Source organism: Lissotriton helveticus, chromosome 7, assembly GCF_964261635.1.
Source record: "Lissotriton helveticus chromosome 7, aLisHel1.1, whole genome shotgun sequence".
Lineage (NCBI taxonomy): Eukaryota > Metazoa > Chordata > Amphibia > Caudata > Salamandridae > Lissotriton > Lissotriton helveticus.
This window is the reverse complement of record NC_136068.1, coordinates 99,592,022-99,607,880: the sequence shown is the minus strand read 5'-3', so window position 1 is coordinate 99,607,880 and position 15,859 is coordinate 99,592,022. Positions and strand designations below refer to the sequence as shown.

Genomic DNA, 15,859 nt, shown 5'->3' with positions numbered 1-15,859 from the left:
GGAGCCAGGGGCGGGCGACCCCCTGTCTGGGCACCGGGGGCTGGAGACAGAGACAGGCAGGCTGGTGATTCACCCGGGCGGCGGCAGATCTTCCAGGGATCTGCTTTTCCTCCGCTCGCACCCAATCCCGAGCGCGCAGCAGGTTCGCTCCAGCCCCGGGTCACGTGACGCGGGTCCCGGCAGTGAAGAGCCTGTGCGGGCGCCCAGGGCGGGCACTCCCGGCCCCGGATCACAGGAGGAGGAGGTGGGAGCGCAGCGTGGACTCGGATCACAAGAGGGCACTGCAGCCCGGGCACCTGAGGAGCAGGAGAGACAGGCAGAGAGGGGAACCCAGACCAGCAGGCAAGGAGGAGAGACCGGCACTGCAGGACAGGCACCTGAGGTGGAGAGAGACAAGCACAACAGGCACTCCAGATCAGCATCAGAGGAGAGGGACAAGCACAACAGGCACTCCAGACCAGCATCAGAGGAGAGGGACAAGCACAACAGGCACTCCAGACCAGCATCAGAGGAGAGGGACAAGCACAGCAGGCACTCCAGACCAGCATCAGAGGAGAGGGACAAGCACAGCAGGCACTCCAGACCAGCATCAGAGGAGAGGGACAAGCACAACAGGCACTCCAGATCAGCATCAGAGGAGAGGGACAAGCACAACAGGCACTCCATACCAGCATCAGAGGAGGAGGAGAGACAGGCACTGCAGCCCAGGCACCTGAGAAGGGGGAGAGAGAAGCACAGCAGCAGGCACCACAGCCCAGGAGTCAGAGGAGGAGAGAGAAGCTGGGCGGCAGGCACCACAGCCCAGGATCAGAGGAGGAGAGAGACAGGCACAGCAGGCACTCCAGATCAGCATCAGAGGAGGAGGAGAGACAGGCACTGCAGCCCAGGCACCTGAGAAGGGGGAGAGACAAGCACAGCAGCAGGCACTCCAGACCAGGAGTCAGAGGAGGAGAGAGAAGCTGGGCGGCAGGCACCACAGCCCAGGATCAGAGGAGGAGAGAGACAAGCACAGCAGGCACTCCAGCCCCGAGGAGGCGAGAGAAACGGGGCAGGCACTACCGCCTTGAGACCCGAGGAGAAGTGCGAAGCGCGGCTGAGACTCCAAGCTGAGATCAGGTGAGATGAAAAGAGAGGCAGGCACCCCCCCCCCCCCCCGCTACAAGATAAGGGGACTGACAAGTGAGTACCGTCACGACCCGGCCCTCCCCGGGCAGGGCTGACTCTCCCCTGGGGAGGCAGGAGCCCCCGGCGGCTGGAGCTGGTCCTCGCTACCCGGGAGCTGGCCGGCCACAGGCGGGCTCACACTGCGCCCCCCGGTGACGTAGCTGTGAGTACTTCACTCTCATTGACGCACCATGTACTTCCCTCCTCCGCGCGCTCCCTAGGATGTGTGGTGACTACTTACCTCCTATACGCGCTCCCGGGTTTATGTGGTGAGTACTTCCCTCCACCGCGCACTCCATAGGTTATGTGGTGAGTACTTCCCTCCTCTGCGCGCTCCATAGGTTATGTGGTGAGTACTTCCCTCCACCGCGCGCTTCCTAGGTTGTGTGGTGTGAGTACTTTTCTCCTCTGCTCGCTGCCTAGGTTCTGTGTCTGGTGAGTACTTCCCTCCTCCGCGCGCTCCCTAGTTTGTATGGTGTGTACGTCTCTCCTCTCCCCTTGTATGGAGAGCACTTCGCTCCTCTCCACGTGTGTGGTGACACTCCTCTGACCCATGCTGTGTTATCAGTACTTATCTCCTCATATGTGGTGAGCACGTCTCTGCTTTCCGGGTGTGTGGTGAGCACTTCTCTGCTTTCCGGGTGTGTGGTGAGCACTTCTCTGCTTTCCGGGTGTGTGGTGAGCACTCTTTTCCTTTCCTCACCCCATAAGTACGTGTCTCAAGTGCAGGGGTTACTTCTCTCAAGTGCAGGGGGTACTTCTCTTGTGTGGCGAGTACTTCTCTCCTTTTATGTGGTGAGTACTTCTCGCCTCTTCTCACTCCATAAGTGCGTCTCCCAAGTGCAGTGGGCACTTCTCTTGTGTGTGGTGACTACTTCTCTCCTTATATGTGGTGAGTACTTCTCTGCTCTCCACGTGTCTGACGAGTACTTCTCTTCTCATTAGATTAGACGATGTTAGGTCTTATTGTGTGCACAGAGAGATAATCAATTATTATTAATACAAAAAAGCTACAATCAATGTTAGATACGCTCAACCTCATGGAGACACACCATCCATAAAGTGTCTCAATGATACAATGCATATACACAATTGACGAAGGAGCGTAAAAAGTAAGAAACACTTATCACAACTATGATTTCAACAATTAATATAGGAGCTATTTCTCCAATAAGCAATCCTCCAAAACGAAGTTGTTCAGTTCTTTTAGCTTTATTTCAAAATATCTTGTTGGTGTCAGTCAGCTTCCAACCATGATTTCGCATGAACAAAACACAGTTAACAGCCTAAAGGCTCTCCTTATATGTGGTGAGTACTTCTCCCCTTTTATGTGGTGAGTACTTCTCTCCTTTTATGTGGTGAGTACTTCTCTGCTCACCCCGTGTCTGGCGAGTACTTCTCTTCTTACTCCATAAGCGTGTCTTTCAAGTGCGTTTGGGTACTTCTCTTGTGCGGTGAGTACTTTTCTCCTCTCCACTTGTGTGGTGAGTACTTTTCTCCTTATATGTGGTGAGTACTTCTCCCCTTATATGTGGTGAGTACTTTTCTCCTTATATGTGGTGAGTACTTCTCTGCTCTCCACGTGTCTGGTGAGTACTTCTCATCTCACTCCATAAGCGCGTCATTCAAGTGCGTTTGGGTACTTCTCTTGCGTTGTGAGTACTTCTCTCCGTGTGCGTTGCGAGTAGAACTTCTCTCAATATATGTGGTGAGTACTTCTCTGCTCTCCACATGTGTGGTGAGTACTGCTTTCTTTTTCTCACCCCATAAGTACGTCTCCCAAGTGCGATGGGTAGGTACTTCCTTATGTGCGTGAATACTTTTACCTCCTCTGGCCGCGTGTGCGGTGAGTACTTTTACCTCCACTCGCCGCGTGTGCGGTGAGTACTTTTACCTCCACTCGCCGCGTGTGCGGTGAGTACTTTTCTCACACCCTCCGTCAGCCGTCCTTTTCTCGTAGATAATGGTGCCGCCTGTTTTACTGACGTGCTGTCAATTACAATTAGAAGGTTTTGGGTGATAACAGGGGTCAACTTTCGAGTCCCGGGGAGGATTCAGAAAAACTAAGACCAACTTTGCACTTGTTGTGAAAAAAGGAGAATCCGTTTGCACCATATTGGTGCAGGTGCAGTGCCGCACAATACCGCATATAAAGGTCGCTCCAGTTTGTCACAGAAAGATGTGTGCACCAGTCCAAACATTGGGAGATTCATTGTGAAACAATTTTTAAAGATATACAACGTAAGTAGTGCATATAAATCATTTAAAATGATGCGTTGTAGCTGAGTTCTGTCCATGCATAACCCCTTTGAGACGCCCAACTAACGTTTAAGTAAGAAAAACGTAACTGAGTTTGCATCAGACTAAATTTAATGTTTCACAGCTGAAAAGTATTAAAAAGTATATTTTCCTAATTCTGTGTGTTACATAAATTAAGCACAAAAAACAACAAAATAAAACACAACCTGAATTCAATGTGCTGGAAATTTCCTCTGGTCCAAATGTTAAATCTAGAGAAATATATAGTTTGGTCCAGTCCATGCTAGACACAGGCCGAAGTGATGGAAATGGGTCTGCTCGGCTTCCGTCTGCATCAACGCTGCTTTCAGGATGCGATTGGTGGGAGCTGTGGGAACAGGCAGCTCGACAGGGGAATATCACACTTTTTATCGAACACTTTTTAAAATTATGTTCATTTATTCGCTTCCTCCGCGGCCTTTTTTCTTCTTTCTTTCTCTTGTTTTTTTTAACTTTGAGTTCCTTTCTTCGACATTGTACTTTATTTCAACAATACTCGGTTTCCATTTTCGCTTCAGTCACAACTTTTCTACCCTCTAATGTTCACTGTACTTTTGCTGCGACGATTCCACAAGAATACACCAGAGACTAGACCATACACCACAAGGGCAAACTGCCTTGGAAACTCTCCACATAGAAATGAGAATTTGACTTTATTTTTAATTAGGTCCGCGGAAAAAAACGAGTGTCGAGCATATGAAAATACCGTAAAAACAAGCGCATTAAAACAATAATGTCTAATAAAAAAATTAAAAAAAGTTAAACGTCTACAGGAATTGGACGTTTTGACCCGGAATATATATGGATTTTAAAGAAGCTGTTTTCTTTTACATCAAATTCTGATTATTTCGAGGCTGCAAAATATAAAGTAACATGATCAATAGATAGTTTGTTAGTTTTTTAAATGTACATTTTTCTCAAGTGTACTTGTTCGAATATTAATGAATCTTCTCGTTGGAGCGAGGGGTTAAAATATTAATACTTGTTAGTTTTCGCGTGAATTTGGGAATATGACGGGCACCAATTAATAAAAAAGCACGGTTCAGCTTCTTCGTGGATTATAAGAAAAATATCTTATAATAGACCGAGTACGTGTTTTAGTTTATGTCATATCCGAAAGCTGTGTACCTGGCAGCACCGAATATTATATTTCTATTTTATTGATTTATTTTTGTAGACCACTTTTGACATATGGGTTTTGCTACCCGCATATATTGATACATAGGCAAAAGTCGTTATTCAGGCTGTCCTCGGCTCCTGGTTCGGAACTGAGAACATATACGGGTGACGCGATGTGCCGCGGATCACACAGTGAGCTCTGGTGGAGAATCTCAGATTGGAACATAGGGCTCCCGAACAGCCAGGAGTGTGTAAGGGGGTGTTGTAAGTAGAGGTAGTTAGAGGTATTGTTGTCCCTGCAGGTCACCCAGGGAGCGTACAGACGGTACAGGCAGTCGAAGCATCAAAGGACGCCTTTTTCACTGGTGCGTAAAACAGGGCAACGGGTTTCACCCGATTTCGCCGGGAATGGGGGCAAATATATTTTACCCTGCTCCATGTTCTATAAATATTTATATAAAAGGGACAAAATGGTTTGAATAACCTCGAAAAATGCTTGTAAGCATTACCTTGCATTTTATTTTAAAAGAGTGACATATATATTCAAATGGACGTCTTAGTCTTTGAATACCCTTTAAAACCAATAGAACAGACTCTTTTTCACTCCGGGACACTCAGTGCTGAATGGCGGGCTGGGTGAACACACAGTGGAATTTCACGTTTGGAAGGGGAAAGCGTATTTTTCCACTTCGTAAACACAGCTTTTGTAGAACTAATCAATTTTAATTATATTTATATCGGTGCTGCCACCATGTGCACGGGGAGACGTCCCCTTTGCACAAGCAGCAGCAAGCGTGGTGCAAATCCATCCAGTCGATTTCTGGACCGGTGCAAAGTTTCATCTACAGTACACCCCTTCTTTTCCAAGGCCTCTCTGAAGATGGGCGCTCTGACGTTTTCTGTCTCTGGAGTGGGTTCGGTTCCAGGCTGGGTTGAGGTGAGCCTTTTGATTGGCGGCCTGTTGGTATTTCGTGGGACTCTAGAATTTCGGTTCGAGAAGGCCTTATGCGGAGTGCATAACGCTATGTAAAGCGCCACGTGCCACAATGGAAGCACTTCAGGGCTCTCTACTGTCCTCATTGGGCCGTGAGTTCAGGACTTTATAAAACAATAACCTCTTCTATAGCGCCTCTTACTTCCGTTTGTCAGGTCTGCAAGTGTCGTAGAAACCTAGATTTATAGCACGCCATTTACCGACCTCGGAAGGATGAACGGCTAGGTTGTGAACTTGTGATGTGCTGATCTCGCCAGATGTCAGCAGCGAGCGCTTAACTGGCTGAGCCTCCAGTTGGAGCTGTGGGTCGGGGTGATGGGGCAGTCGAAGTCCTGTATGTTTGTGACTAATAATAAGCGCCGACATGTTTGCTGTGTATTGCAAGCACTATTGGCAAGTATATATCCCAGGTGTAACATGTGCCATTCCTTCCCTTCTTGGCGCCTTGTTGTGTGATGTGTTCATTCTTGCACCTGTGCCTCTGTGCCTGTCGGTGAGGTGGTGTTAAGGCGCTCTGAGGCGTTCACAGTAGTCAAGATTTCGCCGAACGGAATCAGTTTACGCGCTTGAGGCCTTCTTTTCGCAGCGTAGGAAGATTCGTGTTCGCTGCGCACGGATTTTGCTTTAAAAATGTGTTTTTGAAATTAATAACAATTTAAAACCTCTGCAGAAAAGAAAGAGACGTGAAGTGAAGGCATCTCGACAGTAACTTAGAATTTAATACTGTGATGCATAAAAAACTCAGGAGGCTCAGGCACCATGCACCCAGGGCCTGAGATCCGCCCCAGGGCTCACTCACCTGCGGCCATCCTCAGAGAAATGTGTCAGGAATGAAGCCCTGGGGAATGAAGGCCTCTAGTCTTTACCGGGCTCACTCCCAACATTAAAGTGCACCCCGTATTCGAAATCTATATATCATCTTCAACAGAACTCGAGCAACTCAAGTATTCAGACAGATACGGAAACAAAGATTCTCCTCTTTGGCACTAGGACTTTTTTTTTGTAATTTGTCAACTATTAATTTTACACGGATGACGAAGATTAAAAAAGATAGTGGGTACAAATTGCCACGGAGTTTTGAAATAAGAAGAAAAAACGAAAACGTACTATTTTTGTAATAAAAACGTCTCAAAAGCAAAAAGCAAAAAAAAAAGAACATTTTAAAAATTGCCACGGAATTTTGAAATAAGAAAAAAAATACCAAAACGTACTATTTGTGTAATAAAACGTCTATCAAAAGCAAAAAAAGGAACATTTTAAAAATTACCACGGAATTTTGAAATAAGAAAAAAAATAATTAAACGTACTATTTTTGTAATGAAATCTGTCAAAAGCAAAAAGCACACAAAAACACATTTTAGCTGGAATGTTTTACAGGAAGTTTCATCCATAGGTGAAGTGTGTCCCCTTCAATCAAGTTTGTCGAAGGAATCATAATTTCACACAAACATACACTGACACAATCTCTGACATATGTATCATCAATGCTTACTTATGTACGGCACAGCCTCACCTGTTTATTTCAAAGTACCAGACAATCTTTATGTCAGGCTTTAGGCACGCATGGGATTTCTGGGTGCTTCTCATAGAAGCGTGAAGATGAAAGGCTGAGAGCGGTGCTCCTGTGGATACTGGAACAACACCCGCTTATTCACACTATCCAAAATTATTGCATAATGTTCTACATGAATGTGTGGAACTCTGTCTATACCCACGTGCACCATATAGCACTTATGCCCTCGGCGGATGAAATGCTTTCCTAACACAATAGTGCAGCAGATCACCACCATTTACCACACATTTCAACACTTGATTCATTTACTGTTCTAACCACATCTAGAATGTTTGGTGTAAGAGCTGGAAATTGTGAGGTCGACTGTGTTGCAGCTGAAATTCTGGTAAGAAGACATTTATTCAAGGTCGAGAGGTCGGTGGCCCACGCCCTGCAGCCTCTGTTGGTGCAGTCTGTTTTCACCTGGCACCATGAGGCCTAAATAGGAACAGACCCTCCAAAATGAAAGCTTTTCTTTAGAAATAGTGATGAGCCGGGCAAGCTAGGTGACCCCTAAGAAAGTTGACTCCCAGAAGCTTAAAAAATTGCATCCGTGATAGTTATTGAGGAGGCGTTTCTGATGTAGCCCTGCAGCACAGTGGGTGATGTTCCTGCGCCTTTAGCAAACTCTGCACTTCATTGTACATCACTTATTGCAAGTGTCATCTTTAGGATTTTGGCGGACCATGGACAAGATATATTTTGGGGGACACTGTGCAAACTAATTTGAAATGTATTACCCATTTCCTGTTAATTCAAGCTCACACGATGCCAAACAATGCTACATTATATGTTAAACTTTAACAGGGTCAGACAAAAACGTCTGAAATGTCTTGCGTGGGACCCCAAAGTCAGAGAGGGAGAGAGTTTATCTAGAGAAATAGAGTAGACAGAGGACAAACAGAGATAAAGTTCACTTTGCCAGGGGACCCCTTGGAAGTCGGGGGTCCTGGACATTTGCCCACTTTGTTCATGCTTGAAACGTCTCTGCTTAGCACCTCAGCGAATCTGGTGAAATTGTGTTTTTTTGTAATGTGTAATGCGCCGGGTAAACTCTCGCGAGAGCTGAGAGCATTACCTGGCGTTCTGTGGGGCAGTTGTCTATGTGTAAAATCATGCCAAAGATTGCCCTTGGGTACAAAAGGCACACGGGCTGCCTGCTCCATGCTTCGGCCGCACAGCTTCCATGTTGCCAGCTCAGCACAGGGTGCCACGGCGCACGTCCTGTGTCAAAGTTCCCATCAGGTATTTTCTGCTCGAACCAGTCTCTTGCAAGAGAAAATCCCAGCAAGAAATTGTATTAATTTTGCTACATTTGTAGAACCCAATAATCGGGATTTACCTGAGATTATTCTTAAGTAATATCTATTTCGAACCTCCCTTACAATCTTTGAACGCACACAGCAGTGCTAAGCTGCCATACGTTAAAAAAAGGGCAGGATTGCGCCGTATCTACAAGATAATGAGCATTTCTATTCTTCTCCCCTGCGCCAGCGCACAAACAGTAGCCGAGCACCAGCACAGACACCCTTGTGTCATATGCAAGGGTGCGTCATATTGTAGAATATACAGCACGCATAGAAAGAGGAAAAAACATCTAATTACCGTATTTTCTGGCGAATAAGGCGACTGGGCGTATAAGACGACCCCCTACTTTTCCTTTAAAATCTAGGGTTTGGGCTATATTCGCTTGCTCATAAAATGACCCCAGCGTATAAGACGACCCCCGACTTTTGAAAAGATTTTCAAGGGTTAAAAAGTCGTCTTATACCCAGAAAATACGGTACATCTCCTCTGGGGAGGCGCAGGCATAGGATTCGGATGCATTACCAGATTTACAAAATGTTGTAAATTTAGGAATGCGTCAAGTTCCATGGATGTTTCGTGGGAACACCCACAGATACACCCCTGAATGCCCCTTTCAGGCAGAGCAATGCGTGAAAAGGCCCCATATTTAGAAGGCTATGAAAAGTCACACAGGCGTCAAAAAAAGTGACACACAGGCGATGCAATGGGCTTGTCTATAAGCCCCTCCATGTGGCCCTGGGGCATAGACTGCATAACCGGGAAACTAGGGGGCTTATTTATGAGCTCATAGCGCCGCTAGTGCGTTACTTTTTATATGGGAAAAAGTGACACACCTGCGGCACAAGGGGGTTGTAAATAAACCCCAGGGAATCTTAAATTCCCATTGATACGTCACTGATCTCACAAAGTGATTTCTTTTCCTGGTGGTGTGAAAGTTGAGACCACCACTTTCCACTCTTGTGTTTTCTCTTCTATTCACCAGGTTCACTTTGCGTACTTGCGAGCAGAGACAATGTACACATACGGGCTCGCCAAAGTCTTTTATGGACTCGTGATTATGTACTGTTTTGGGCAAAACAATGAGACAGATCTTTGCTGAGCTGGTCTGTGCTTTACAAAAGTGGTTAGTGAATAAGTTAATTTTATGTGGTCGATGGAATTGTGAAGTTAAGGGAGTCTGTGACTAAAGTGCTATGATGCCAGTGTCTAGGTTGGCACAGAGGCCTGCAGGAGCTTTTTGTGGGGACCAGGGTCTCTCGGAGAGTGGGGTTCAGTGAGGAGACCCCAGAGGGAGGTTGGAGGGGCGTGGAGGGAGTGGGGTCTTTATTCTCGTCTGTATTTCAGTGGTCCGAAAGGCAGGTCAGTTACTTTTGTAAGCGGAGATAGAAAGTAGGGCGGTGACGAAAGCCGCCAGGGCCCCTGCTAGTGGACGAATTTGTGGGGTGTGGGAGGTCAGTTGGCGAGGAGTACCCAGGTCGTGGATAGTTCCTCCTAGGAGCACATCAGATCAAACTGTGTTTTTGTGTTATTCAGGCAGAATCATGATGGATATAAGCTGTTAGTTGGTGTCTAGGCAGAGCCTGGTGGCACCTTCATTGGTGGTGTGTGGGCAGAGCCAGATGGCACCTTCACTGGTGGTGTGTGGGCAGAGCCAGGGGCACCTTCACTGGTGGTGTGTGGGCAGAGCAGAGGGCACCTTCATTGGTGGTGTGTGGGCAGAGCCTGGTGGCACCTTCATTGGTGGTGTGTGGGCAGAGCCAGGTGGGACCTTCAATGGTGGTGTGTGGGCAGAGCCAGATGGCACCTTCACTGGTGGTGTGTGGGCAGAGCCAGGGGCACCTTCACTGGTGGTGTGTGGGCAGAGCAGAGGGCACCTTCATTGGTGGTGTGTGGGCAGAGCCTGGTGGCACCTTCATTGGTGGTGTGTGGGCAGAGCCAGATGGCACCTTCACTGGTGGTGTGTGGGCAGAGCCAGGTGGCACCTTCACTGGTGGTGTGTGGGCAGAGCCAGGTGGCACCTTCACTGGTGGTGTGTGGGCAGAGCTAGGTGGCACCTTCATTGTTGGTGTGTGGGAAAAGCCAGATGGCACCTTCACTGGTGGTGTGTGAGCAGAGCTAGGTGGCACCTTCATTGTTGGTGTGTGGGAAGTGCTAGGTGGCACCTTCCCTGGTGGTGTGGGCAGAGCCAGGGGGCATCTTCACTGGTGGTGTGTGGGCAGAGCTAGGTGGCACCTTCCCTGGTGGTGTGTGGGCAGAGCCAGGTGGGACCTTCAATGGTGGTGTCTGGCAGAGGAAGGTCGCACCTTAATTGCTGGTGTGTGCACAGAGCCAGGTGGCACCTTCACTGGTGGTGTCTAGCAGAGGAAGATGGCACTTCATTGTTGGTGTCTGGCAGAGTCAGGTGGTACCTTTGCTGGTGGTGTTTGGCCCGAGCCGGTTGGAAGATTTACCGTCAATTGCTGTTTGTTTGAGGCAGATTGAAACATTCTCTGTTGGATTGTTTTTGGGCACTACCAGTGCCAACACTCACTAAAACTTTACTAAAGCTCGACAGTGTTGGCAGATGCATTTGCTGTTTGTTTGTGTTTGGATAGAGCGGCTGTAGAGCATTCCTCACTGGTTTGTTTTTTGACGTTGGATGGCCGTGGTACGTCATATTTCCCGTAGTCTGTTTGAAAGTATTGAAGTTATTGGCTCACTGGCTATTGTATTGTTATGTATTGTACTGTTTTATAATTAAGATTCCCGATTTTATGGTATTTATTTTTGTAACATTCCATCTATATTATCCATATTTATTTTTGGGCCATTTTATCTATATTTATCCATATTTATTTTGTGTTTCACGGATAAATAAAGTTGTAAAACTGTACATTTCCATATTTAACTGATAGACAGGCAGTCATACTTTGATGTACGTCATGTTTTAGCTATTTAAGCTTCAGAATATTACATAACAATACATCCGCTGGAAAATATCGCATCAAACCACAAATGCATGTTGACATATGCCGTAAGTTAAAGAAAAGTCATTCTGTTTTTTAATTTCGCATGCCGTCCATCTGCTCAGCTGTTGAGCTATAATTGATGAAAGACAACACAGAGAGTCACTCAAAAGAAGCAAACTTTTCTTTATTTATCCACTTTTAAAAATAAATGCAGACAGAAAACACATTGTTGTCTGTCTGTATTTAACTGTAAAAACAGTAAAAATTGAAAATTGGGAGCTTTATGAATAATTTGTTACTTGTGAATTAAACTAGCTGGTGTGCTTGGGAGGAGTTTTACTGAGTGTTAGTCATAAGTGTGCTTAGGCTGGTATTACCTAGAGGGTAATCTGTCGGTTTTTGCTCTTTCAGGTGCCAGTGGTGAACCCTTGGAGGGAAGCATACTGCCCAGCTGCAGCTGGTGCCCCTGCAGAGCCCAGGATTACAGGAGCCAAACCCAGGAGAGATGTACCAGAGCCTGGCACTCGCGCCTTCACATGGGCAGTCCTACCCACACGACGCCAGCGCCTTCCTGCATGGGTCGACTAGCTCGCCGGTGTATGTGCCCAGCAGCAGGGTGCCCTCCATGCTGCCAACCTTGCCCTACCTGCAGAGCTGCGAGGGTGCTCACCAGGGGCACCACCTGGGGACACACCCAAGCTGGGGCCCAGCAGGAGGAGACAGTTTCAGCACCAGCAGTGCCCACACCTCACCAGGCTTCCCATACTCCCACAGCCCACCGATGGGCAATGGAGGCCGGGAGAGCACCTACCAGAGCGCCCTGGTGTTAAGCAACAGCGGGGGCCGGGAGCAGTATGGCAGTGCCCTCATGCGGACCAGCAGCTCATACGGCAGCCCCTACACGGCCTACGGCAACCCAGAGATGCCCCCCAGCTGGGCCAGCGGGCACTGGGACAGCAGCATGATGCACAGACAGGCTCTGCAGGGCCGAAGATCAAGTCTAGGTAGGTACCCGAGCACCCAGTGGGCAGGGAGAGGAGGCAATGCTTTTATTAAATCTTCTAAGAACGTTTGCATGTCCGGGAAAAAGCCAAAAATATCCTTAAAAATTCGAGCCGTGAAGACATAGATGCTAATAGATTGTATTGTGTTTAATGTATGCCTTCCAACTTTAGAACTTCTGATGTACACTTATTTGTTTGACCCCCCAGCCATTCCCTCGCCTAAGTTTGGGACTCTCAACATATCCAAAAAGGCAAAATCCAGCCCAGATGTTCAATATATCTACATTAGAAACATTTGCATTCAATGCATTAAAATTAAACTGATTCACCTAGTGGACAACCTAAGAATCCTTCTCGGATTCGACCTGCCTGGACCTAAGATGGCCGCCGAGGTCTCCTTAAGTGAAATATGTTTTCATTTCCTCATTACCTAGATCGCACCTTGTCCTCCATGTGTTTGTTTTATCAGAGATGGCTTCGGAGCTCTGTCCCACCAACAGCTAGAGGCAGGGAGCTGAGCAGCAGGCTCAGGTGCAGAGTGTATACACAGGCTTGTGTTGCTTATCACTTCATTCCTCAATGCTCAGAGCGGTGAACACATCCCACAACAACCCTTGTTTGCTCCAAAATTATCTTCTGTTCTTGGGGGAAATTGCTGTATTGTCACAAAAGTGAAGTCTCTTTAAATAGTTTAGTAGTGACCCTCACTGCTCACATTAACCCTTTCCATGCTCATGACGGAACGGTTCCGTCATGAGCTACGGTTGAGCTGTGCTCATGACGGAACCGTTCCGTCATGACCACGCCCGTTTCTATTACCGCCCAGCACCGGAGGGGGAAACGCGGTCGCGCTGAAGAGGTTAACTAGAGCTGTAGAAGCAAACCTATTTTTTTCGATCTTTTAAAGTCAGAAGTGTCACATTATTTACTTAAAATTATAATTGCTTGCAAAAGAGCGTTGCCAGATTTAATTTTACATTGTACAGGAAGGAGCCATCAATATGGTCCACCAAAAACTGAACACAAAATGACCCTTTGAAAACATTTCTGGCAGGGGTGGAGCCGCCAGCAAACACTTGTTTCTGGAAGATTCTGGGCAAACACCTGAGCAGAGGCACCTTCCCAGGATAAAAGCCCGACTTTCCAATCATGTGCACAGCAAAACGTTGAGCCATAGAGGAGTCCTTGGCAAGAACCGCTCGCCTGGTGGAAAAAAAGTCCTAGCTCCCAGTTGGCACCCAAAACAGGTGCAATCTAACTGGTTGATTCTCACTTTCATGAACTGCAACCATCAACTTCTTAAAATTGTTCAAAAGTGAAATCGTACCCCTTGCACCCACCTATGCGCTGCATGAACAACGTGAAAAGATAAAACACTACAGCAAAACTCTAACACAGGGTAATCAGGGTAAAATACACCTGACATCCCCAAAATATTGAAAAGGGGGAGGGGGGAGTAAAGGAGAAAAAAACGGCGACCTTTCTTTCAGAGCAAAGGTCATACAGAGGTCGAGACAGGTGAGACATAGAAGTTTAGAATTTACACAATCAATTGCAGAACCTGAGATGACGTCACCAGACCCGGAAGTGGTTCCTGGTGGGAAGAAGTCACCTATAATTCTGCAATCAGAGCCCTGTGCTTTGTAGTACCACATATGTGGCTGGTGGCATCGGGGTCGAATCACCCCCACTGCCAGTCTAAGTGAACTTCAACCAGTTTAAGGGTGTTTGGCATTAGTTCGACTTCCGCCATGTTGAAAATTCGAAGATGGCCTCTCAGGCTGATGCATCTGAAAATCGAGCAAGGCTGGGGAATCCAAAAAGAACTGAAAGCAGACTTTGAGTTACAGAAAAATATTATTCAAATGTAGATTTCTGATTTTGCAGTTCTATCAGTATTTTGAACTTTAGGAATAAGTTATTTGGACAGAATCTAATATCTTTCTCAACAATCAGTCATTCTAACCATGAACATATCTTTGATTCAGCAAACCATATTCTCAAATGAATCACCCTATTAGTTCAATCAACATCCTAAAAATACAGAATACCCACAATCTGCTTTTATATTTCATTTTTATTTTTGCTCAGTCACCTTAAAAAAAGCATATATTTTCAAAAATCTGTTTTGTTGAAATAGTATGTTAAATACCGTTCTATGCTGTTTGATTATCAGTAGTAAAACAATAGAAAAACATTCCACAGGGTTGTGCAGAAGAAGCTCTTGCTTCTATAGAAGTGAGAAGCTTTGGAGCTGCACACTCGAGTGTCCAGCTAACCATGGGCCCTGACTGCAAATGTAATACCCAAGCTTTATTAAACTTTCATTTTGAGGATATATATATTAAACAAAGGTTATTGATGTATCTGGGCAGAGAGTAGTTGATGCTTTTATTATCTAAAAGCATTGTCATGTTTAGAGGATTATTTTTTTGTGAGAAGAAATTTCACTGAGGCTGTGCCTCCAATTGTATGAAACCCATGTGCCATGGTAATGTCTAATTTCTACATATTGTGGGAGATAATTAATTGGTCTGGCAGCTGGAAATATGGGCTTTTGGACAGCATTTTAACCTGCACCAAAGTTGGCAGACACTTAGGGTATTTCGATTGCTTCCCCTCTGTAGTTTTGGGTCAGACTGGGTATAAATGATAACATGCTTTAAGTGTTTTAGGTATGTTCAGGAAATCTCATTGTTATTTTTACTTTCATTTGCAGCAACAGTGGTGGGTGGATTGACACTAAACTTAGCATGGAGACAGATTTCATTCAAAATGGATCCTTTTTGTGATGCGGTGTAAATCTCTTTCGTTTTCAGTTATTCAAAACAATATAAAATATGGATCCAGCAGGTTTAAGTAAATGTGAGATTAGAAACGTCACCAGACAGCTTTTTAAAGTAAAAATGAACCCTGATGAATTACCACCTCTTGACCTTATGTGTCAAATACCATTATGTGGTATACAAATAGGCTGGAAATACTGTTGGAAAAAAATAGGCTGTTGCTGTGTTTGATCTACAATTGTAAATATGACCCCAGTGTGAATATGGTACATTCCAAAGTGGCATATCAAGCCCAATCCCCCAGCGATAAAACACAGAAAAACATAGGGCCATCTCTGTGAATCCACAAAGGTAGTTTTAATGCACATCACAAGAAAATAATATTCTTACTGGGGCAAAGAAAGCTGAGGACATGGTTTAAGCTCATAAGAATGACAGTGAAAATAGCAAACACTGATGATATAGAATGGAGGGAAAAAGCATTGGCAAAGCCCATCAGCTTTTGTACTAAAGTGCACATTAACTAAAGTAGTGATCAGCAAAATGCTTTCATTCAGATGCAGAAGACAGATGCAACACCAGGCCCTGTTGAAAGGTGTTAGTTATTTTATTTGTTTGTTTGTTTATTTATTTATGTATGTATGCATGCATGTATGTATGCATTGATTTATTTATTTGTGTATATG

General features: G+C 45.9%; 1 protein-coding gene across 1 annotated transcript in view; it reads left to right on the top strand.

Moving 5' to 3' along the window:
* The first annotated feature begins 210 nt into the window (after positions 1 to 210).
* Positions 211 to 15,859, top strand: part of GATA5 (GATA binding protein 5) — a 104,703-nt gene continuing 89,054 nt past the window's right edge. Inside the window, exons 1-2 of the mRNA XM_078651607.1 lie at positions 211 to 1,116; positions 11,795 to 12,387. Coding sequence (XP_078507733.1) covers positions 11,889 to 12,387 — 499 coding nt within the window. The 5' untranslated portion in view covers positions 211 to 1,116; positions 11,795 to 11,888. The remainder of the gene's footprint in view (positions 1,117 to 11,794; positions 12,388 to 15,859) is intronic.